The following is a 23,979-nucleotide window of genomic DNA, read 5'->3' as shown; positions in this document are numbered from 1 at the left end:
ACGGGTTCGAGCCCTGGTCCGGGAAGACCCCACATGCTGCGGAGCAACTAAGCCCGTGTGCCACAACTACTGAGCCTGCGCTCCAGAGCCCATGAGCCACAACTCCTGAAGCCCGGCACCTGGAGCCTGTGCTCTGCAACAAAAGAAGCCACCGCAATGAGAAGCCCGTGCACCGCAAGGAAGAGTAGCCCCCGCTCACCGCAACTAGAGAAAGCCCGCACGCAGCAACAAAGACCCAACGCAGCCAAAAATAAATAAATAAAATAAATAATAATTATTAAAAAAAAAAAAAGCCAGGCAGAGACCTTTTGACTTACTTGGTAGAAATCCAGAAACCTTTATGTGACCTTACAGAGATTATTTCCTAGGGACCTAGGGGATTCATACCCCTCACCCTTAACGACAGAGGCTGGGTCTGAAAGGTCTCACCATTACTGATTATTGTGCCCTCTTACAGATGGAAGGTATTATTATTTGATATTGACCGTGTTGGATCTGCTATTAAGTCCTACAAAAAAGGACAAATTTTATGGTCTGTTTCCAGTGAATAAAGATTCAAACAAGCTGAGAATGCATTACCAGAAAAAAAACCCATAAATTTATAGTAGACCAAACCTTCAAAATTGTGTTGTTTTCTCTATCAAAAAATCAATCATTTTCCTTGCTGGGGTGGTGGAAATAATGGAGCTGGCAGTGCCCTCTTGGAACTAGACGTCTCGATGAAGGGGAAAGCAAGAATAGTGAAAGAGAATGAGAATGCAGGCAAGCGAGGAGATTGCATCTATAGAGTGAGATAGTCTAGTTTTGGATTTTAGAATTGGAATCATTCTAGGTTATGACAGGGAATGTTCATTAGAGTGTGTTACTAAAACAGAGCGGCAGTCATTAGGTCTAGGTGTTCTTCTTGAATAGATTGTCCACATGAACCTTGAAGCTACTTGAGATGATGGCAGAAGCAGAGTGGAGAAAGGCTGTGGGCTGGGCTCTCAGCTATCAGCTCCATCATGACAGTATTAACAGATCTCCTCTTATAAAACCTGGTGTACTCCACGGTAGCCTGGAAGAATTCTGTGCCCTTGGAAGGTAGTCAGTACCTGTGTGGTGAAATCACACAAAAATGTTTATCAAAGTTCCTGATTGTCATTAAGAGTCAGATAAGTGGTGGGAGAAATAACTAGTCTGTTGATAGATTGCCAGAGAAATGTGGAGATTGGCTATCATGTGTCTCAGACTAGAAGAGTGTTTGTACCTGAGTAGAAGAGGAATGATCTGAGTTGGCACTGGGTGTGAGGAGAGCGTGAGCTTCTGGGGAGAGGAGATAACAAATGTGGAAGAAGTTCCAACCTTCAATTAAAGGGGCTTCCTTGGAAATGGAATTATCTGGAAATTCCCAGGTTTGCTTTAAATCAAAGGGAGAAAGGAAGTGAGATAACAAGAGGGGAGAAAGTATACATCAGTACAGGGATCAATAAACTAGATAGGGCTGGTAACTGGGGGGGACTTGTGTTCTGTGTTTCACTAGGGAGTGAGAGAATTCATGAGATGGGTTAAATGAACTCATCTTATGATTCCAACTGGTGCAGAGATTTCCGGGTCAGGCGCTCCAAGGATCCAGATGTCTGTCTATTGAAGGTTTGTGGAGATAATAGCTGCTGTCTGGAGCGAAGGCAGGTACGGGCTGCCACGCCAGATGGCGTCTGTAGCCAGGTCAGCACGGAGCATACGGTTCCAGACAGCATGTGGAAAAACGCGAAAGTGTTTGGAGAAGGGTGCGTTTGACCCAGAGTCCCGCACCACCTGTGTCCCCCACGGTGCTGACTTGGACAGCACCTGTACATGGGTGCTCTTTAGGAAGTGGTTGCTGAGCCAGGGCAATTCTTTTTTTTTTAAATAAATTTATTTATTTACTTTTTGGCTGCGTTGGGTCTTCGTTGCCGTGTGCGGGCTTTCTCTAGTTGCGACGAGCGGGGGCTACTCATCATTGCAGTGGCTTCTCTCTGTGGTGGAGCACAGGCTCTAGGCACGCGGGCTGCAGTAATTGTGGCTCGCGGACTCAGTCGTTGTGGCTCGCGGGCTTAGTTGCTCTGCGGCATGTGGGATCTTCCCAGACCAGGGCTCGAACCCGTATCCCCTGCATGGCCAGGTGGATTCTTAACCACTGCGCCACCAGGTAAGTCCCCAGGGCAGTTCTTTTATTTCATCAGTTGATTGGCAGCCTAGGTTGTGAGGTTGTGAGTTATAGCACAGGTCAATTTCAGAAGACAACGATCCCACAGCAGCTAGTGCAAGGTGGTTTGGGCACTTTGGGGTGGAAAGAGCATGGGAAAGGAGATCATGGAAAGAGATTCTCTAAGACACATATTGGAAAGAAAACCCTGTCGACTTTCACTAGTTCGTGAAAAGTCTGGTCCATAGAACCACTCCTGTGATTTCCAGATTTTCCTGTTTTCACTGGGGAGTGGTGCGTAGGTGGGAGATATTTAGATATTTCTCAACAGGGGTCCTCTTGACATTTTGGACAGGTAAATTATGTGTTATGAGGACTGCCTCTTGCAGTACAGACCACTGAACGCCCACGGCCACTGTTTTGTAGCACTCTTCCATCAACTCAGAGTACTCCCCCACGGCCTGTGCCTCTTAGGGAGGATGGTGTCACCGCTGGTTGCTGTGGGATCTGGGGGAGACTGCCCCCCGGGGAAAAACTTCATCCTTGTCAGAGATTTCCCTGAGCCCGCATGTTGAGAATAGTGGTATTCTGGAGTTTTCTTCTGTCTCAGTTCGAACGAAGACTGAATTCTGGCTTCACTAGACGCAGAGGCTTGAATTTATTACTGACTCAATTTAGTGATGAACAGTGACATTTCAGTGCTAGTGAAAGTGTGGAGCTTTTTTTAATTCCCTCAGTCTGCACCTCGTATGTCTGTGGTTTGTGGCTTCTCGAGTTTCCCTGCTGCCCCTAGCCAATCCCTGGGCACCTACAGCCATCTTTCTGGGGGTTGGTTCTATTGACTCTCTTCATGTTCCCACCAAGTAGAGGATTTCATTTTTCCACATGACCACATAGGCTGTAGACACAGGTGAAGAAAACCCGTGCCCATTTAGTATGCCTTTCCAATACTCCAGGACAGACACTAACACCGGGGACAGGGGAGTGAGACGGGGAAAAGGACAGCCATTGCTAAGGAGAAAGCTCACCTGGTGCTTCTCTGGTTACTCCTTTTTTTTTTTTTTTTTAACATCTTTATTGGGGTATAATTGCTTTACAATGGTGTGTTGGTTTCTGCTTTATAACAAAGTGAATCAGTTATACATATGTTCCCATATCTCTTCCCTCTTGCATCTCCCTCCCTCCCACCCTCCCTATCCCACCCCTCCAGGCTGTCACAAAGCACCGAGCTGATATCCCTGTGCTATGCGGCTGCTTCCCACTAGCTATCTACCTTATGTTTTGTAGTGTATATATGTCCATTAACTTCACCATGCCTGGAAATCTTTTTGATGTTTGCAACCCAAAGTCAGGCGGTAGCCGAGAGAGAGCATGTGGACTGACAGGTGGGAGGAGTAAGGAGGGAGTGGTTGGTAAGGAGAAGGTTTTCCTCTCCGCCTCAGGCAGGGTTGAGCACGAGGTGAGCATATTAGTGTAAACGGAGGTCAGCCTCATTTCTGGACCATCAACCAGAGGAATGCCATTCAAACAAGGTGTCTGCAGTTGGAGGAGGGCTGCTTTTGAGACTGATGCCTCCTTGGGAATCCAGAGTGGCTCCCCTACTTGGCCTTCAGCATCTCCTTCCAGCCTGGCTCCTCCAGGTTTCTTTCTGTCTTCCTTTCCCATATGTCTGACACCCATCTGCTGCCTCTCTCCACAGCCTCCTCTGTCACCTCCGGCAGGTGCGTTATCACTGCATGCACCCCCTCCCCCCGACAAAACACGTCTCTTCTCTCCCTGACATAAAATGGACTTTCCCTCCACAACTCCCACCTCCTTCAGATCTCTGCTGTTGTCTCTGTCTCCCTCCATCTCACCTCATTGTTTCATTGTTTCTTTGGAGAGATCGCTTAGGTTTACTTTCATGTTCACTCAAGTGTTGAAACCAACTGCTGGCTTGGATGGTGGGCAGTTTGTACATTTCACAAGTGAGGCTCACGCGGTGTATTTAAGTAGTACCTCTGTTCCATGTACTTGCTCTCTCTGACGCCACCCCAGATTTGAGGAGAGTCCTAACTCAAGGGAGGAGCTCGGTGGTGCCACGAGAAGAACGAAGTCTCCTTTATCTAATAATCAAAGACATGTGCCCCTCAGTGCACCTGGTAAAGGCACAGCGAGGTGCCCTGGGGGCTTGGCTCTGCGTGGGGATGTAGCCCCCTCCCTGCTCACATGGGTCTCTGTTCCCCTGGCAGGAAGATGAAGTGGTCCTCCAGTGCATCGCCAACATTCACAAGGAACAGAGGAAGTTCTGCCTGGCAGCTGAGGGACTTGGGAATCGCCTGTGCTTCTTGGAACCCACTTCAGAAGCCAAGGTGAGGTTGACTGTCTGCCCTGCACCTTCCCGTTTGGCACCCCAAAGTCGTCTGGGGGATGGGACTGCTGGGATATGGTGGTGAGGGTGATAAGGATGGTGAGGAAGAAATCTGAAAGGACACATTTATTTTTAAAATGGGAAGCAGATCAGAACACTGTCTTTCAGTGTTCAGCAGGACACGGAGGATGCCTTGAGGTCATTGTCAGTCTTCATGGAGGAGGTTCTTTTAGTACCTCCAGCGCACCTTCCTTGTTGTTAATTCCTAGAAATCTGAGTGCGTGTTCTGTACTCCCAGCTATCGTTTTATTGCTACAGGGACTCATATCCTTGGACCTGTGTTGCACAGCAAGCTCATCACTTTCAGCTGTGACTGTGCTGAGATTGTTGTAACTGCCTGCTGTGCCCTGGGGGCAGAGAGGAATGTTTGCTCTGGTTCCCACCTGCGCGGTGGCATGTAACATCATCTCTCCTCAGCCAAACTTGGTTTCCTGCATTTTCAGTTGCTTTCTGCTTTTCCTGAACTGTATGTCAGATGGATCTGTGTGCCCAGTGTTCTCACAGTACTTTGTAGTCCTGGAAAGACCTTTATATCAGTCAGGGTTTTCCAGAGAAACAGAACCAATAGGATCTCTCCGTTTTTCTAGATAGGTGGGTGGATGGATGGGTGGATGGATGGATGGGTGGATGGGTGGATGGATGGATGGATGGATGGATGGATGGGTGGGTGGATGGGTGGGTGGATGGGTGGGTGGATGGATGGGTGGATGGATGGGTGGATGGATGGATGGATGGATGGGTGGATGGATGGATGGATGGATGGATATATATGGATTTATTTTAAGGAACTGGATCATGCAATTAGGGAGGCTGGCAAGTCTGAAATCAGTAGGTTCAGATCAACTGGAAACTCAGGAATTAATGCTGTCTTAAGGCAGATTTTTTTCCTCCTCCAAGAAACCTCAGTTTTTATTCTTAAGGCTTTCAACTGATTGGGGGAGGCCCACCCACATTATCAAGGGTAATCCCCTTTAAAGTCGACTAATTGCAGATGTTAATTACATCTACAAAATGCCTTCACATCAAAACCTAGATTGGTGTTTGATTAAATAACCGAGTACTGTAGTCTAGCCAAGTCGGCGCACAATTAACCATCACCCCTCCACGCTCAGTTTTTCTTACAGAATCTTTTTAAATTTTAAATCAGAAGATGGTTACATTTTCCAGTGAGCCCACCTGATTGATATGTCATTTCTCCGTGTGAACATACACAACACAGGCACACATGCAGAGTCTGTGCTCATCGTAGCGCAGCAGATGTGCACCGTGATGGCTGTGTCTCCCAGAAGCCCTCTCTTCTCCCTCACCCTGCTCCCTCCCGTGTAGGTCACTGATCCACAAGCACAGACATATGTATGTCAGTGGCATGTAGGACAGGGTCACGTTCAAATGAATGCCAGAGCAAAGAGACAAGGAAGATTTTTATCTTTTTAAAGGTCTTAGGCTTGATTTCCCTGAAGCCTTTTCTCATTTACTTTTGTTCTTAGCTAGGTTTTTTTCTTTTCATTCCCAGCAGTCCGGGATAATAGGAAGCTCATTAGTTTATAAGTCAAGCAGTTAATTCTCAGCCATTAGCTCATCATGTGACCATGAGCAAGTCGCTCAGTCTTGTTTTCAGCTTTCTCACCTGCCGGAGAAGATGCAGCCTGCAGTAGAAAGAGCATGGGCCTGAATTAGAAACCCATGGTACCATTTTCTAGTCATCCACTGAGTGGGTCATAGGACGTTGGTTTGGGGCACAGCTCTGGAACCGGACTGGCAAGAGTTGGAATCCTGTCTCCACCACTCACCAGCTAAGCCAGGGCCTTGAGCAAGGTATCTCACCTTTCTGAACTTAGTTTTCCCCTCTGCCTAGTGGGAATTTAATAGGACCTACCTAATAAGGTCGTTATTAGGATTAAACGAATGAATACGTGTGAACCACCTAGCACATTGTAAACTCTGTTTAGCCACTGGCTATTGTGATTTACTCTTACCTAGACCAGATTACCTAAAACAAATTAAAGAGAGCTGTATATCATAATCTAAGAATTCTTTGTATCTCACAGGTGTAAAAATAATAAACTACAGCACTCATAAATACATTAGGGTTAAGACGAATCCTTCCTAACCCCTGCTTGACTAAGTGATTGTCCTTATTTTAATTTTTCATTTTAAATGTAAAACAAGATAACACGACTGAAGAATTTTTAAACAAAATAGAATGGGTCATCTATAACTGTATTCCCTTGTCACAACTGTTTTCATTTTTGTTTTGCACTCTGGCCTTTGTCCACATATACCCATATATTTTCAAAGTTGTACTCATAGTAGATATTCAGACATTCCGCTTTTTTTCTTTCATGTTTCAGCCAGTTCCATGTTGCTATGTAGCCTTCGTGGTTATTTAAAAAAAAAAAATCATGTATGTGGTTTTGTTGGTTTACTGTTGCTTCCTGGAGTAATGTCCCGGAGAAGAATTAATGATATCAGAAGGATAAACAATATTAAACTACTTTCTTAAAAGGAGATACCAGTTGTTACAGTTAGCACACCCACTATCATGTGAGTGTCTCTCTTTTATATACAGTATGAAGAAAATGTCCCATGAGGGCTTCTTACAGAAAAACAGGGTAAAGTTCCTGGAAAGGATAGAGTAGGTCTTCAGAATTTCCCGTCACCACTCCTGAGAGCAGCCTGCTAGATGAGCCCATTTTCTGTGGCTTCAGGCTTTCCTACAACCAGCTCCAACTATCGCACACACCTCTTCTGGCCTGTCCCCTCCCTTTTCAGTAGATACTTCTCCTAATTCTCTACCATCAGATTTCACAACCAGCTGTGCCATTCTTAGGCTTTTGGAAACTAATATAAGCCATGCAATGAAGTGAGAAGGCGTGTGTATTCCCAAGGCTGGCACTGGGCATGAGACACAGATCTCAAATGTCACTCTTATCAGCTGGCTAGAGCCAAATGGTGACCTTGGGCATTCCCAGTCAAGGGTATTTCAAGCTAGTTGAGGCTCAGAGAGAGAAAACTGAGATGAACTCTAGGGAGAAGAAAGACCTCAGAGAAAGAACAGTTGAGATAAGGTACTTAAAAGAGATTCTCAGTATATGAGCCCTGAGAAAAAGAGGTCATATTGAAGCAAGGAGTGAGAGGGCAGAAGAATAAGAAGCAAAAGTATAAGAATGTGAACACTTGCTATAGACCTGGAGACTGTTGAGCACTTGGGAGAGTTCTTGTGACTTTGATTCCTATTTGTCATGGCCCACCCTTCTCTGAAGGCCCCTTAAACTGCAGATATTAGTTCATGAAAGCACCCTTATTCAGCTTTCCATTCTAATGAGCACAGCTTGGGGAGTTAAAAGGTATTTTGTTTTGTAGGGACGACTCAGGGTTAAAACCAGAGACCAGGAAACATCGAGGGGAAGTGTTGCTTCTCTATTTTATCAGTAGCAGCAAATGTTTATTGACTGTCATTTTTAAGTGGAAAATGTGTTCCCAGGAATCAGGAATTTACTACTTTTCCTCTGGTTCTTATTATATCTCATCTATGATGTATCTGCAGTGTCCACAAGCGGGTTGTCTTTGGTTCAACTTCACATCCAGACTCATAAGATGCTGATAGACCCCAGTCTGCTCAGTAGGACAGGGACCACAGCTTGCCTGCTGGGAAGTGTTAGGCACTCCTGCGGGAATCCTTGCAGCCATCCAGGGGCTGCCTTCCGAATCCCCACCCCAAATGACAGCTCAAGTTCAAAGAGACAAGGTCCACATCAGGCAGGTGTGGAGTCATGGCTTAAAAGCCATGGCTTAAAAGCTTCATGGACCCCAGGAGCCGGTGTATCTTGTAACAACTCCATAGACGTAGCTTTTGAGATGCCCATGAAGGACCACCACCACTACAAGTGTCATCGTACTTGGGGAAATCACAAATATAGGACTCTCCATGAGGTACTGGTGGTCTTTCCAGTCCAGAGACAGGCTACCAATCAGGGATCATTTTTACCCTAAGTAATGTTCCCTAGTAACATAATTAACATATCAGTTTTATCAAGTTGTCCCAAGAACAAAACTGGACAATTAACTGAAGGTCAGATTCTCATGCCGAAAGAGAAAATTTCATAAGCCTTATCCCATAGGAGTCTTCACTGATGACCATTACGTAACTACCGCAGCCCAACACCTTTCCAAATCCTGACTTCCACCTTCCTTAATTGTATTGTAGATCATCAAAAAGGAGGAAAAATATGGGAACTTTTTGTTTAAAATCAGTTGCAACAGACTGAGGTTTGTTTGTTTCACTGATTTTAATGATAATGAAACTGCGATTGATGAAGTGAAACAACTTACTCTAGTACCCTTCAAAAGCCAGTGTCACATCTAAAGCCTTTGGGCTCTAGTGTCTCAGAAAAAAGTTCTACCTCTGTCAGGGAACATTGTGTCTTACTGATCATGGTTTATTCAAAGTGAAAAATCCAGTTTCATATCTAATTTTCAAACTGAACATTTTCAGGGTAAATTTTATTCCTATTGTTTTCACCTCGTCTTTTGAAAACTGAAAAATAGTCTGCTCTGGTTTCTGAAAACTTGTATAGGTTCTCAAGACCCAGAATTAAACATTTGCGATTGTGCAAACATCATTATGTCAATGACATGAATTAGGATAGAATTCTTGGCTAAAAAACCCTTATTTTCTGTTGCTTTTATTATCTTCAGCTCAGAAAGATTTACTGTTTACTCCTAAAAAACTAGGCCTATGCTAATTTACAGACAGGCTCAACCTGACATTGTATACCCTTTTTTGAACTTCTGATTGTTACTTTAGTGTGTAGTATTCTCTATGGACTTGAGATCTTATGAAAGGCCAAACTATTATAAAACTTACTTCAAAAAATTTCCTTGTCTTACAATATAAAGAGACTTACACATTAATATAAAGAAACTTAACACATCTTTTTGGTTTTTTAACAGTTATCAAGCATCATATGCCGCGGTGCTTACATACTTTCTTTCATTTAATCTTTACAACCCTATGGAGCAAATATTATTCACATTTACAGAAAAAGAAAGATAGAACAATTGAGACAAAGTTAGATGACTTCCTGAAGATGATTCATTACAAACTCGAATCACTGTCTAATTTCTATAATGCTCATCAATAAAGAGTATTATGACTCTAACTTATTTAATTATAAAGAAGCCATATTTCTTCAAGTGGTTAGATTTTAAGAATACCTGGGCAGATCTCCACACGCCTCCCACAACCTTCCTTCATGTGTCCTCTGAATGCCTGACATTCCAAAGTTAGAAATATGTATTTTGCCTAAATCAAACAGAATCTATTAAAATGCAGATGCTCTCAACACATGAAGCAATATTAAAATTTTTATAGCTAATTTTTTACAATATAAAGATTATCATATTTTTTCCTAGAAAGTAAGTTTATAAAGAGGTGATAAGGCAGATTACTAAGTGCCTCAGTATTGAGATATAAGGCACAGAAACATTGTAAATGGGGTAGTGGAGGGGTGATCAAAACATCCATTGCATTGCAGTAGGATGGTTTACTTGTCTTTTCTCCTGCCCTCCACCATTCTGTGATCACTAAAGTCAAAGACTATATAGGCATACCTTAGAGATATTGCAGGTTTGGGTCCAGACCACTTCAATAAAGCAAATATCGCAATAAAGTGAGTCACACGAATTTTTTTGGTTTCCCAGTGAGTTTAAAAGTTATGTTTACACTATAATGTAGTGTATTAAGGGTGTAATAGCGTTATGTCCAAAAGTAACAATGTACATAACTTAATTTAAAAATATTGCTAAAAAAAAATGCTAACCGTTATCTAAGCCTTCAGCCAGTCGTAGTAGTAATTCAAAGATCACTGATCACAGCTCACCATTACAAGTATAATAATGAAAAAGTTTGAAATATTGTGAGAATTACCAAAATGTGACGCAGAGATGCAAAGTGAGCAAATGTTGTTGGGAAAATGGTGCCGATAGATTTGCTCAACATAGGGTGGCCACTGACCTTCAATTTGAAAATAAAGCAATATTTGCAAATCACAATAAAGTGAAACATAAAAAAAAAAACTATGCTTATATAGTATAGCAGTTAAGAAACACAGCCGTGGAGCTAGAATTTCTGGGCTGGTAATTTTGGCTTCACTGCCTAATAGCTTTATGACCATGGTTCAAATGACTTCTCTCTCTTTGCCCCAGTTTCTTCATCTTTAAAAATGTTCCCATCTCATAGGATTATCATGAAGATTTAATAACAATGGTTTATAATTGTAAAGTACTTACATAGGGCCTGACACATCCAAAGTGCTATTTAAGCAATAGCATTTATTATCCCCAGAAGAGGGTCAGACACACATTAGGTCCTCAGGAACTGTTGCTTTATTCAGTTAAGTTACCCATGTACTGAATTAATTAATTAAAAGGCCTGGATTTGAGGATCAGCAGGACATTTGTGACCTTAAAAGTGACATATAAAGGAGAGTCAGAGAGAGTAAGTTAGATAAAAAGGATTAAGCAATAAGCAAATGGTTTTAAAAAGTAAGATGAATTAGTGGGATGTAGATTTTTATGTTCCTGATTTCTAATTTAATTTTAATATGGTCAAAGAACATACTCTGTATGATTTCAATCCTTTGCAATTTATTGGGACTTGTTTTTCAGCCCAGCATATGGTATATCTTGAAGAATGTTCCATATGTACTTAAAAAAGCTGCATTCTGTAGTTGTTGAATGTAGTGTTTTATGAATGTCAAGATGAATATTCTTACTAAATTGTATCTACTTATTCTGTCAATTACTGAGAGATGTTAAAAACTGAAGATTTGCCTGTGTCTTTCGTTAGTTCTGTCAGTTTTGTTATGTGTATTTTAAAACTCTGTTTTAGGTGTGCACATTTAGAATTTTTGTTTGTTCTCTGATGAATCGGTCCTTTTCTCATTATCAAATGTAACTGTTTATCCTTGGTCTTACAATATACATTGACTGATACTAATCTAGCCGTAAGCTTTCTAATGCTTACTGTTTGTGTGGTATATCTTTTTCCATCTTTTTGTTTTCACCTTGTTTTTATCTTTATTTTTAAAATATGTTCCTTATAAACAGCATAGAGTTAAGTGTTGATTCCCCCCCATTCTATAATCTCTACTGTTTTATTGGAGTGTTCAGTCCATTTACATTTATTGTAATAGTTGATACTATTGGGTTTTAGTCTACTATCTTGCTATTTGTTCTGTGTGTGTATATATACCCTAGTTTTTGTCCCAGTTTCTCCTTTTCTGCCTGCTTTAGAATAAATCAAATATTTTTAAAAATGTCCCATTTTATCTCTTCTATTGGCTTTATAGCTCTACTTCTTGGTATTGTTTTTCACTAGTTCCTTTGGGGATTACAATATGAATCCTTAACTTATCACAATCTTCTGTGAATTACTATTACATTACTATCCTTATCCTTTGTGCACTATTGACATGTGTTTTATTTCTACAAGTTATATAGTGTGCAATACTTTATTATTTTTGTTGCAAAGAGTCGATTGTCTTTTAAAGAAATTAAGAAAAGAAAAAAGATGGTTTTTATAAAAATAATATCCAGGTATGTAACATTTTTAGTGCTCTTCAGGTTTTCCTTTAGATCCAGATTTCCATCTGGTACATTTTCCTCCAGCCTGAAGAATATCCTTTAGCGTTTTTTCATAGTGAAGATCTGCCAGAGACAAACTCACCCAGCTTTTTTTGTTCACTGAGAATATCTTTATTTTGTCTCTGTTTTTTGAAGGATATTTTCTCTGGTTATAAAATCCTGGTTTGACTTTTTTCTTTCAGCACTTTAAAGATGGTGTTGTGTTGTCTTTGGCCTGCATTTATTTTTTTTTAATGAAAAATGAGCTATCATTTTATCATTTCTCTATATGAAATAAGTCTTTTGCTTTGGAAGGTTTTAAGAATTTTTTCTTTATCTTTGATTTTCAGCAGTTTGAATGCTGTATTTGAGGGTGGTTTTCCTTCTATTTATCCTGCCTAGATGTTGCTGAACTTTATGGACCTCTTGGTTGAGTTTGTCTTTTTTTATCAAGTTTGGAAATTTGACAGCTGTTACCTTTTTTCTTCGTTGCTTCGCATGGGCTTTCTTTAGTTGCAGTGAGCAGGGGCTACTCTTCCTTGCTTCTCATTGTGGTGGCTTCTCTTGTTGTGGAGCGTGGGCTCTAGGCACATGGGCCAGTAGTTGTGGCTCGTGGGCTCTGGAGTGCAGGCTCAGTAGTTGTGGCGCATGGGCTTAGTTGCTCCGCAGCATGTGGGATCTTCCTGGACCAGGGCTCAAACCCGTGTCCCCTGCGTTGGCAGGCAGATTCGTAACCACTGCACCACCAGGGAAGTCCCCATTACTTATCTTTCTTTTTTTCTTTTTATTTAATATCTTTATTGGAGTATAATTGCTTTACAATGTTGTGTTAGTTTTTACTGTATAACAAAGTGAATCAGCTATATGTATACATATATCTCCATATCCCCTCCCTCTTGCGTCTCCCTCCCACCATCCCTATCCCACCCCTTTAGGTGGTCACAAAGCACCGAGCTGATCTCCCTGTGCTATGCGGCTGCTTCCCACTAGCTATCTGTTTTACATTTGGTAGAGTATATATGTCAATGCTACTCTCTCACTTCGTCCCAGTACATTTCTCCCTCCCCATGTCCTCAAGTCCATTCTCTACATCTGCATCTTCTTTATTCCTGTCCTGCCCCTAGGTTCATCAAAACGTTCTTTATTTCTTTTTTTTAGATTCCATATATATGTGTTAGCATACAGTATTTGTTTTTCTCTTTCTGACTTACTTCACTCTGTATGACAGACTCTAGGTCCATGCACCTCACTACAGATAACTCAATTTCATTTCTTTTTATGGCTGAGTAATATTCCAATGTATACATGTGCCACATCTTCTTTATCCATTTATCTGTCGACGGACACTTAGATTGTTTCCATCTCCTGGCTATTGTAAATAGAGCTGCAATGAACATTTTGGTACATGACTCTTTTTGAATTATGGTTTTCTCAGGGTATATGCCCAGTAGTGGGATTGCTGGGTCATATGGTAGTTCTTTTTTTAGTTTTTTAAGGAACCTCCATACTGTTCTCCATAGTGGCTGTATCAATTTACATTCCCATCAACAGTGCAAGAGGGTTAACTTTCCTCCACACCCTCACCAACCTTTATTGTTTGTAGATTTTTTGATAACGGACATTCTGACTGGTGTGAGGTGATACCTCATTGTAGTTTTGATTTGCATTTCTCTAATGATTAGTGATGTTGAATATCCTTTCATGTCTTTTTTGGCCATATGTATATCTTCTCTGGAGAAATGTCTATTTAGGTCTTCTGCCCATTTTTGGATTGGGTTGTTTGTTTTTTTGATATTGAGCCGCATGAGCTGGTTGTATATTTTGGAGAGTAATCCTTTGTCAGTTGCTTCATTTGCAAATATTTTCTCCCATTCTGAGGGTTGTCTTTTCGTCTTGTTTATGGTTTCCTTTGCTGTGCAAAAGCTTTGAAGTTTCATTAGGTCCCGTTTGTTTATTTTTGTTTTTATTTCCATTTCTCTAGGAGGTGGGTCAAAAAGGGTCTTGCTGTGATTTATGTCAAAGAGTGTTCTTTCTGCCTCAGAAACGAGTTAGTCTCAGACAGCAAACCTTCAGTCTGCAGTTGATCCCAATGTCTACTGGCTCAATTTTGGGACAATTCGTTGTCTATTCAGGTATTCCACAGATGCAGGGTAAATCAAGTTGATTGTGGGGATTTCATCCACTGCTCCTGAGGCTGCATGGAGAAATTTCCCTTTCTCTTCTTTTTTTGCACAGCTCCTGGGGTTCGCCTTTGGTTTTGGTCCCATATCTGCATGTAGGTTGCCCTCAGGCATCTGTTCCCTGCCCAGACAGGAGGGGGTTAAAGCAGCAGCTGATTAGGGGGCTCTGCCTCATTCAGGCTCGGTGGAGGGAGGGGCACGGTAGTCATAATTGGAATGTGAGGCGAGCCTGCGGCGGCAGTAGAAGCCAGCATGAGGTGGCAACAGCCTGAGGTGCGCGGTGTGTTCTCCCTGGGAAGTTGTCCCTGCATCATGGGACCCTGGCAGTGGCAGGCTGCACAGGCTTCCAGGTGCGGAGGTGTGGATAGTGACCTGTGCTTGCACACAGGATTCCTGGTGGCTGCAGCAGCAGCCTTAGCATTTCTTGCCCGTCTCTGGTGTCCTCGCTGATAGCCACAGCTCTCACCTGTCTCTGGAGCTCGTTTAGTCAGTGCTCTGCCTTCTGTGTGCAGAGAGGGAAGGAATCCCCTCTCCTCGCTCGCCCTGAAACAATGGTCTCTTGCCTCTTAGGCAGGTCCAGACTTTTTCCCGGACTCCCTCCCGGCTAGCTGTGGCGCACTAGCCCCTTCAGGCTGTGTTCACGCAGCCAACGCCAGTCCTCTCCCTGGGATCTGACCTCTGAAGTCCAAGTCTCAGCTCCCAGCCCCCACCCGCCCTTGCCGGTGAGCAGACAAGCCTCTCAGTCTGGTGAGTGCTGGTCGGCACCAATCCTCTGTGCAGGAATCTCTCCGCTTTGCTCTCTGCACCCATATTGCTGCGCTCTCCTCCATGGCTCCGAACTTCTGCCCCGCCCAACCCCTGTCTCCACCAGTGAAGGGGCTTCCTAGTGTTTGGAAACTTTTCCTCCTTCACAGCTCCCTCCCAGAGGTGCAGGTCCTGTCCCTATTATTTTGTCTCTGTTTTTTCCTTTTCTTTTGCCCAACCCAGGTGCGTGGGGATTTTCTTGCCTTTTGGGAAGTCTGAGGTCTTCTGCCTGCGTTCAGTAGGTGTTCTGTAGGAGTTGTTCCACATGTAGTTGTATTTTTGATGTATTGGTGGGTATAAGGTGATCTCCATGTCTTACTCCTCCACCATCTTGAAGGTCCCCTGTTACTTCTTAAAATATTTATTTTGCCACACTTATTCTCTCCTGCTGGGACTCCAATTACGTATACATTAAACCATTTTATGTTATTCCATAGGCCACTAAAACTCGGTTCATTTTTTTCAACTATATTTCTCTCTGTGCTTCAGTTTGAATAATTCCTATTGACTTATTTTTGTTTCTTTAATTTAAAAGTGCCATTAACTCTCTCCAGTGAATTTATTTCAGATATTGTATTTTTTTAATTACAAAATTTTCAGTAGTTTATTTCTAAGGTTTACATATTCTCATCTCCCATTGTTCTTATTTTTTTCTGATAAATTCATTAACATTTATAATAGTTATTTTAAATCCTGCCTACTAATGCCAGTATATGGGTTGTCTGTGGATCTGCTTCTTATGACTGGTTTTTCCTTTGATTATGAGTCACAGTTTCCTATTTCTTTGCATGTCTAGTAATTTTTATTTTATACTGAAGATTGTAGCCAATGTTTTGTAGTTATTTTGTTTTCACTTTTCTTTCCCTAAAGAGTATTGTGTTTTGTTGTAGCAGGCAATTAAATTACTGGTGGAGCTCCTTGATCTTCTGGAGCCTTGGTCTCTTTTAGTTTTGCATTTAGTTTTAGGATATAGTCGTTAGTCTTGGGATGTAGCCCATCTGGGTTTTAAGGAAAATCCTGAAGTGTTTCCTAACCCCGTCTAGAGAGTTAGGCTTGAACACCAAATTCTGACACTCCAAAACCAGGTAGCTACTGAAACCTTCCTTCCTTTTAAGCATTCCAGCTGTTCCTTTCCATTTGATACTTGGAGTGCTGCCCTGTACAGTTGATGAGTGGGCCAGAATTTGAGGGGTATTTTTATTGCCGATTTGGAGTTTTCATATACAGTGGTTCCCTCCTTTTTCCACATTCTCCTCTTCAATTTCCTGACATTCCAACAACCCCAGACTCAGCCCTCTGACTCCACAGCAGCTTTTTTTCTTGCCATCAATCCCCTATAAAATCCGTAAACAAGGGAGTGGCCTCAGGGGAAATTTTAATTAAATGTGCATATCACCTACTTGGCTTCCCTTCTTTCAAGAGTCATATTTTTCCCTCCGGCTTTAGATTGCTCTCCAGTACCTTCAAACAGTTATCTTTTTAATGTGTTTCCAAAATTTATAATTGTTATTGTCAGGAAGATTATTCTGCTGTAAGCTTCTCCACTGTTACCTGAACCAGAACCTCTTCAGTGAGTGTTCACTGCTCTGTGAAGCAGCTGAGAGTTAAAAGAAGAGACAATGGTGTTGAAGCAAAATCTGGGTTATAAAGAAGGAGTTTCCATGATGAGAGAGACAGGCATGTTTTAGGCAGAGAAAAAGGAGGCCGTAGAGAAGGAGAGACTGAAGCCATAAAAGAAAAGGCGGGGGGGGGGGGGACTAACGTATGGCACTGTTAGTGAGGGAATTAACTGAGAGCAGCTTTGGCATATGCAAAAGAGAAGAGGCGAGGGCACAGGTTTTGAAGTAGCAAAGATGGGAGTTGAACACACACGGGCTGATTGTCAGGCGAAAACATGAACTTGTGGAAACTGTATAGGTCCTTCATATGTAAAAAGGACATGAATAGACAGGGATTAAATTGACTTCAGGTGTGGTTAATGGGACGTATAGGGTGGTGAAGGGATCAAAGTGGGAGGAGTCAAGTGTAACTAGAGTTAGCTGCCTATGGATGACATGTTGTTTAGTGAAATAGGGCATGTGGGAGAAGGAAAGTGTTAGGACAGATAGTGCTTATGAACTGGATTTGGGGCATATTGAATTCAAAAGGCCTGGAAAGCATCCAAGAGGAAACTTTGATAGGCATCTGGATGTATGGATCAGAGAGGTTGGAATGGAGATAACATTTAGGAGATATTGGCTTAAGGATAGCAAATCAAGCTCTGAGAGGGGAAATAATATGGATTAAGAAGGGAAGAGAAGAGGGCTTGGAAAATGTAGATATTTAAAGATGAGTAGAGGAAGAGAAACACAGCACAGAGAAGGAGGAGGAGAAACCTAAGAGATCAGAGGGAAAATAGGCATGGACAATGTCATAGAAGCCACAGAAATCACGGGAAGAGTGTCAAGAAGGAGTATGGTCAATAGGGTAGGATGTCCCTTGGAGGCAAAGTAATGTGAGTTTGGAATGTGTCCATTAGATGTAGTGACACGGAGGCCAATGGTAGTCTTGGTGAGAGCTCGCTCAGTGGGGGGACAAGGGCAGAGCCAGTTTAGCCGAGGTGGAGCGCAAGCAGAAAAGGAAGACAAAATAAAGACAGCCAGTGCAGAAATCTCTGAAAGAGAGAGTGACGGCTGGAGAGGGTCAGAGGATGGAAGGATTTTTGTAATAGAAGAGGCTTAAGTGTGGTTAAGTCTTAAGCATGTTCCCATGCTGATGGAAAGGTACAAGTGGAGAAAGAGAAGAAGGAGATGCAGAAGAGGGAAGGGATGCGTTAGTGTGCAAATTGCTGACACAGTGGAAAGGGCTGGCATTAAGAACAGAGATGAGGAACTGGCCTTCAAGCAAGGAAGACCTCCTACTCCACTGAAGAGGAAGAAGGCAAGGCTGGGAGGAGACCTGTAGGTTTTGTGCAGAAAGTTTTGGTGAGTGAGCCGCCTAGAGGTGTGAGGGCACAGCAGGGAGGGCCAGCTGAGGTTGGTAACCATGACTTTCCAGCGCTACCAATTTTCTGAGTTGTGTCATCTTGTGCAGCAGCTCTCCGCAGGCCCAGCGCAGGCATGGAGAAGGCGGATAGTTAAATTCTGCCGGGTGAGTGGGGTAAGTGTCAAAACGGCAAGAGAGTGTAGGAGACTGGACCATGGAATCTTGGAATTTAGGCTGAATGAGGAAAGAACTAAAGACAGGAGGAGACTGTGTGAGTGAAAAGGATTAAGGGGTGTAAATAGTGATGAGAGTTATTGAGTAAGGAAGCCCGCTGAAAGGGGACTGCATGGTTAAATCGTGGGGTGCGTCCATCAGAGGTTTCCGAGTAGAGCAGTTTGGCTGAAACTAGGCCCCAGGTGTATGACCATGAAAGAGGGTGGCTGAACTACAGTATAGAAGATCACTGATGAAGAAGAAGCAAAATAACTGCGAAGCTGTAATATGGGATAGATTATTCATAGAGCCCATTAGTTTCCTAGGGCTACTGTAACAAATTAGCATAAACTAGGTGGCTTCAGACAACAGAAGTTTATTCTCTTACAGTTCTGGAGGCTAGAAGTCTGAAATCAAGGTGTGAACAGAGCTGTGCTCCCTCCGAAGCCTCTGTGGGAGGATCCTCCTTGCCCATTCTAGTGTCTGGCAGCCCCAGGTGTTCCTTGGTTTGTGACAGCATACCCCCAATCTCTGCCTCCATCTTTATATGGCCCTTTTCTGTGCGTCTGTCTTCACATGGCGTTTTCCCCTTCTTGTAAGGACATCAGTCCTATTGGATTAAGTCCCACCCTAATGACTTCATCTTAACTTGATTACATCCGTAAAGACCCTATTTTCAAATCAGGTCATATTAACAGTTGCTGGGGCTCAAGACTTCAGCATATATTTGGGGGGAGCACACAATTCAAGAAATAGCAATGTGAGTGTTCTAATCAGCAAGAGTGGGAACGAAAAAGGGCCAGAGAGTTCAGTGAAGATGGGAAGGTCACAGAAATAAACAAATAGCAAAAAGGGAGGCAGCAAAGGGTGATGTCTCCAGGCACAGGATGCTTAAAGGAGAAGGAGTTAACTTGTGGAAGAGCAGTGATCTAGAAACAGTCCCGGGAAGGAGAAGGACACAGACCCAACCTCCTAAGCCCAAGTTATCTGAAGAATGAGAGAATAAGCATCTGGAATCGAGAGGGCCCCAAGGGAAGATTGTTCACACTGGGTCAGGGACTATTGTCGTTTTGTGTAGGCAGGATAAAGGGCTCATTTCCTACTGGTCCATATGTGAATTCATCAAGTCGAAGGGTTGGAGTCTAATCCTAGGGATGCTCAGATTCTGAAAATCCTGGCTCCACGGTCCTGTTCTTCCCATTCGGCAGCTAAATGGTTTTCTTTCCAGAAGTCTTCTTTCCATTTCTGCATCCACATTGAGCCTCACGCTCTGCTGTTTCTAACGGTTAAGAGACGAGAAGGGAAACAGATATCCAAAGGAATAGCATAGAAGTCGGGAGCAACGCATGTCAAGTTTATTAATGCATTTGTCAGTTGCCGGATCCGAGGACCTAGTTAAAGAGAAGGAAAAAAGTGTCAACCCTGAGATCTCCTCTCGTCTATATTGTCCTTCTTACTATTTGAGTTATTAATACTGTGTTTATAACTTATCTGCTTGAGGCAATACCGTCCCCTCTTTTTCTTTAAAGACAGCCTGTACCTTTAGTGGTGGGAATCTTCACAAAGAATTTATTCAGTGTGTAAAGTGGCACCATTGCTCTGCTGCTCATTTGTCATTTACTTGTTCACAGCAGGCAAATGGCCCCAGGTGAATTATGAGTAGGTGTTATTCATACCCGGGCTCCTCTGCAGCGCTTAGTACTTTGCTCTTCAGACCTAATAGCTGCTATTTTGGTCTTGATTAGCAGTATTTTTTCTTCCTCCCCCAACTCTTGAACTTACTAATTAGACCACAAAGACTTGCCTTTTCTTCCTGTGATTGGGGGAACATCTCTCTTCCAGTTGTTACTTTTACATGGAATTAAAAGGATGCATTGCGTTCGTGTTAGAATTTGAGTCAAAAACCCAAGGCATGTTACATCCATCATTTTCATTCCTTGTGGGTGTTTTAAAACCTGGGGATAAAACCTAAGCCATGCTGATGACCTCTTATGTGATCTTTTGAAATGATGTGCGTATTCATAATTCCCAGATGAAAGTATTGTTTACAAAGAACGGAATAGTGATTCAAGAGATCTGGTTTTGCTCTCCCTCCAACGTGCTTTAAAATGTTACACAAAATAACCTCTAGGATCTGATTTGCCAGCCACTGCATGAGGAGAGTTTTGTAAAGGAAATGTTTAAAATTGTTTTAGAAGTTAAGATTTACAGACAGTTGACAACTTTATTTCTCTACTTTTCAGTAGTTCGTTGAGTAGTTTTTAAAGTGACCTGAACAAACTACATGAACTGAAACATTTTACGAGTCATTTGGAAACAATATCTTGTTTGCTCTTAACTTCCTGTTGTGTAGCAAATAGTTGATTTTAAATAATTCAAAATGCTATGGAGAATTAATTTGTGTTTCTTCATCCAAGTTATTTCAGGGAGTGATTACAAATTGTTTTTAAAACAGACATCCCAGGATTAGCTGCTTTCTCTGTCAGTATGTTTTCCAATCATTTTTCTTCCATTCCACTTAAACTCAGCTGAGCTTTATGCAAAGCCTTTAGATGAGAACGACTGGTACAGGAAAGCTGTTTGTAAGCCTCTGTCTGACAGTTCTTTTTGAGCTATTGAGTGGTTGACAGGATTTTAAAACCCTTGACCCTAATGATCCATTTCTCATTAGAGCGCTTTCATCAAAGACTTTTGCCTTAAGCGCCACTTTAGCACTTCGCTATACATCCCAACATATTTCGACTTCAAAATAGAATAGATTATCATCTCTTTGGGGCGGTTCAGGTACAGTACTGCCTCAGAGCACTGAGGGCGGAATAATTGATTTCCACCCCACCTCCTCCATCCCAGGGGCAGTCACTTGAGACTTGAAATCTGAATCATTACCCTGGTAAGCTGTAGCATCTAGGTTCAAACAATTCTTCTTTTACCTAAAGATGAGGAGAGGTTTTAGAATTTAATGCAAGCTCTGAGACTGAGTGAACGCAAGAAGGCTTACTATTGTCATTCAGCAAAACCTCTTAGTAAACAGCTAAAGGGAATTAATTTTTTTGTGAAAAATACAGCCAAGAAAGATGAGAACTTTTTGATGTTCATGCGGAAGTTTCCAGAACCTCCTCTGATCACCTTTCTGTTTGAAAAATGAGCACTGTGGTTTCGCTCACTCCCTGATTTCCCAGGTAAATTGTGTCATGAATGCTTTATCCTTGAAGATGATGATCCTAGCCAGCACCTGTGAGCTTTGGCACTGAGCTCACCCAGAAAGGCTGAGGTTCTCAAACTGGAATGAGCATATCCTTCAATCCCCAGCCTTGTCTTGCGTAGGGCCAGAAATCTGCTTTTATTTTTTTTCAAACAGACTCCTGTCTGGTTCTTATGCAGGTGGTCCACAGACCTCACTTTCAGAAATCGTGGAAGGTCTGAATTTGCAGTCATCGGCCTTATACATCTGTTTCCTTGTTTGACTAAGTAATGACAAAGTAGCTAGATGTCATCACAAAACGAGGCAAAGCTACCACCGACCTTGGCTTCATTAGTATCATGTTCACCCTTACCTACAGCCTGCCATGAAAAGTTTCGAATTGCCGTAGTAATGAATGAACTTGCTTCTTTCCCAAAATGTACGCGTTTACTAGAAAGCCAGACATGGCGCTCATCTTCATCTTATTCACTAGAACATAAGGATAAATGCTGCTGGAGAGCAACTGACTAATTTGAGACACTTTTAAAAATTAATTAATTAATTTTTGGCTGCGTTGGGTCTTTGTTGCTGCGCACAGGCTTTCTCTAGTTGCGGTGAGCCAGGGCTACTCTTCGTTGCGGCGCACGGGCTTCTCGTTGCAGTGCCTTCTCTTGTTGTGGAGCACGGGCTCTAGGCACACAGGCTTCAGTAGTTCTGGCACGTGGGCTCAGTAGTTGTGGCTTGTGGGCTCTAGAGCATGGGCTCAGTAGTTGTGGTGCACAGGCTTAGTTGCTCCACAGCATGTGGGATCTTCCCAGACCAGGGACCGAACCTGTGTCCCCTGTATTGGCAGACAGATTCTTAACCACTGCCCCACCAGGGAAGTCCTAATTTGAGACATTTATCTTCATAAGGTCTGACAAACTTATCTTGGGTCACCATGAGCAAGGACTTTCCTTTCTGAGGTGTGGCATTGCTCTTTCAGCTTCTATCAGTGTGTTCATCCTCTCTCATAGCACCAAGTTGACACAACCATTGTGTGTTGGAGGTAACTCCTGATGAGGTTTTCCCTTTCCCCTTCCCTCCTGAGTAATGTGCCCTGCAACACCTATTCTCTGTCCTCATTGTTGATGGGAAACCTCACTAACCTGGCTTAGTTGTCTAGCGTGGATAAGGAAGGGAACTGAAGTGAAGGTTCTGTCGCGTGAACTTGGATGGTTGGGCAGAGGCAGTATTTGACATGGTATTTCCTGGTCACCTTCACCAGATGCTGAGTGATGGGTTGGGTTCAAATAGGAAGAGACTGAGTCTCCTACTGGTTTCCTTGTGTTTATCAAAGCTGGCTCACGACCTGAGTGAAAGGTATCAGTGACTTCGATGGGAGACGGTTTGGAGAGAATGGAACCCAACACGTCTCCACAGTTGAATGAGCATTTTGATGTTTGTTCATCCTTCGTACTTGGAATGCTTCCTGGTAAGGGTGGCACTACTGAAGTAGATATAGCCCACTCCACTGAAGCAGCGCTTATTATTAAGTGAACATCTTTAACTCATGCAGCTACTTCTGACTGGCAGTGCTAAATTCCTCTCTAGTATACATGTTTTAAAATATCTGTGTTGAATATTACATGCCCCCTTGTAAATGGGGGCATGTGATACTAATCCTTGCACATGTAAATATCTAGCAGTAGTAGTTTAGCTCAGACACTGTGAGGCAGTTGAAGGGGGTAGGATATAGGAGGACTTCTTCCATATTGGAGCAAAGTATTTATAACTGTTATTTATTTCCACAAAGGCTTTTTAAAACTGAAACTTTTATGAACGTCTATCCATATACTCCTGCCAAAAGAAAAAATTTGAATCCAGAACTTAGTTTATAGTGACATGTTTATTTTTTCCAAAACAAAACTTCCATGGAGGGGACAAAAAGTAAAAACTGCATTTGCACATTGGAATTTGGATTCAATCTGAGAGTGGGAAGGAGGCATTGGAAAAAAAATTCAGACCATTTGGAAGCCAAGCTGTCGTCCTTGCCCTTTGGCACCCCGAGCTTTATCCACTTCAGATCCAGAGCCTCATGGAGCTGTTACTGTAATCAAGCAGGACTCAGTACACAGGAGGTTCTTCCCGATAATAATAGTGGTGAGCATTGCACCTAAGGGGACAGAGCTGCCATTGCGGACACGGTGTCTCTGTTCCATCAGCCTTTAGTTGAGCTTGGCATTGTCTCTTCTCTTGTGGGCTCTTCAGAAGGCTTTCCTCAATCTTCCCCTTCCTGTGTGTGATGAGAGGCCAAGAGACACACATTGTCCCCTCCTGAAGCTGCTGGAGGAAATGGAGAAGCGCCTTGCCATGGAGAAAAGCTTTACCATGGTTTCTAAATTCTCTGACAAACACGTCATTTCTCAAAAGGGAGGAGAGGGCAAGTGGAATT

General features: G+C 42.7%; 1 protein-coding gene across 1 annotated transcript in view; it reads left to right on the top strand.

The window, feature by feature from the left end:
- RYR3 (ryanodine receptor 3) overlaps positions 1-23,979 on the top strand; it is a 550,597-nt gene that overhangs the window by 185,593 nt on the left and 341,025 nt on the right. The window contains 1 exon segment of the mRNA XM_079909615.1: positions 4,399-4,518. Within this exon segment, the coding sequence (XP_079765741.1) occupies positions 4,399-4,518 (120 nt within the window).

The sequence above is a fragment of the Stenella coeruleoalba genome, assembly GCF_951394435.1.
Source record: "Stenella coeruleoalba genome assembly, chromosome: 2".
NCBI lineage: Eukaryota > Metazoa > Chordata > Mammalia > Artiodactyla > Delphinidae > Stenella > Stenella coeruleoalba.
Note: the sequence above shows the minus strand (reverse complement) of the source record. Positions and strands in the feature narration are given on the sequence as shown.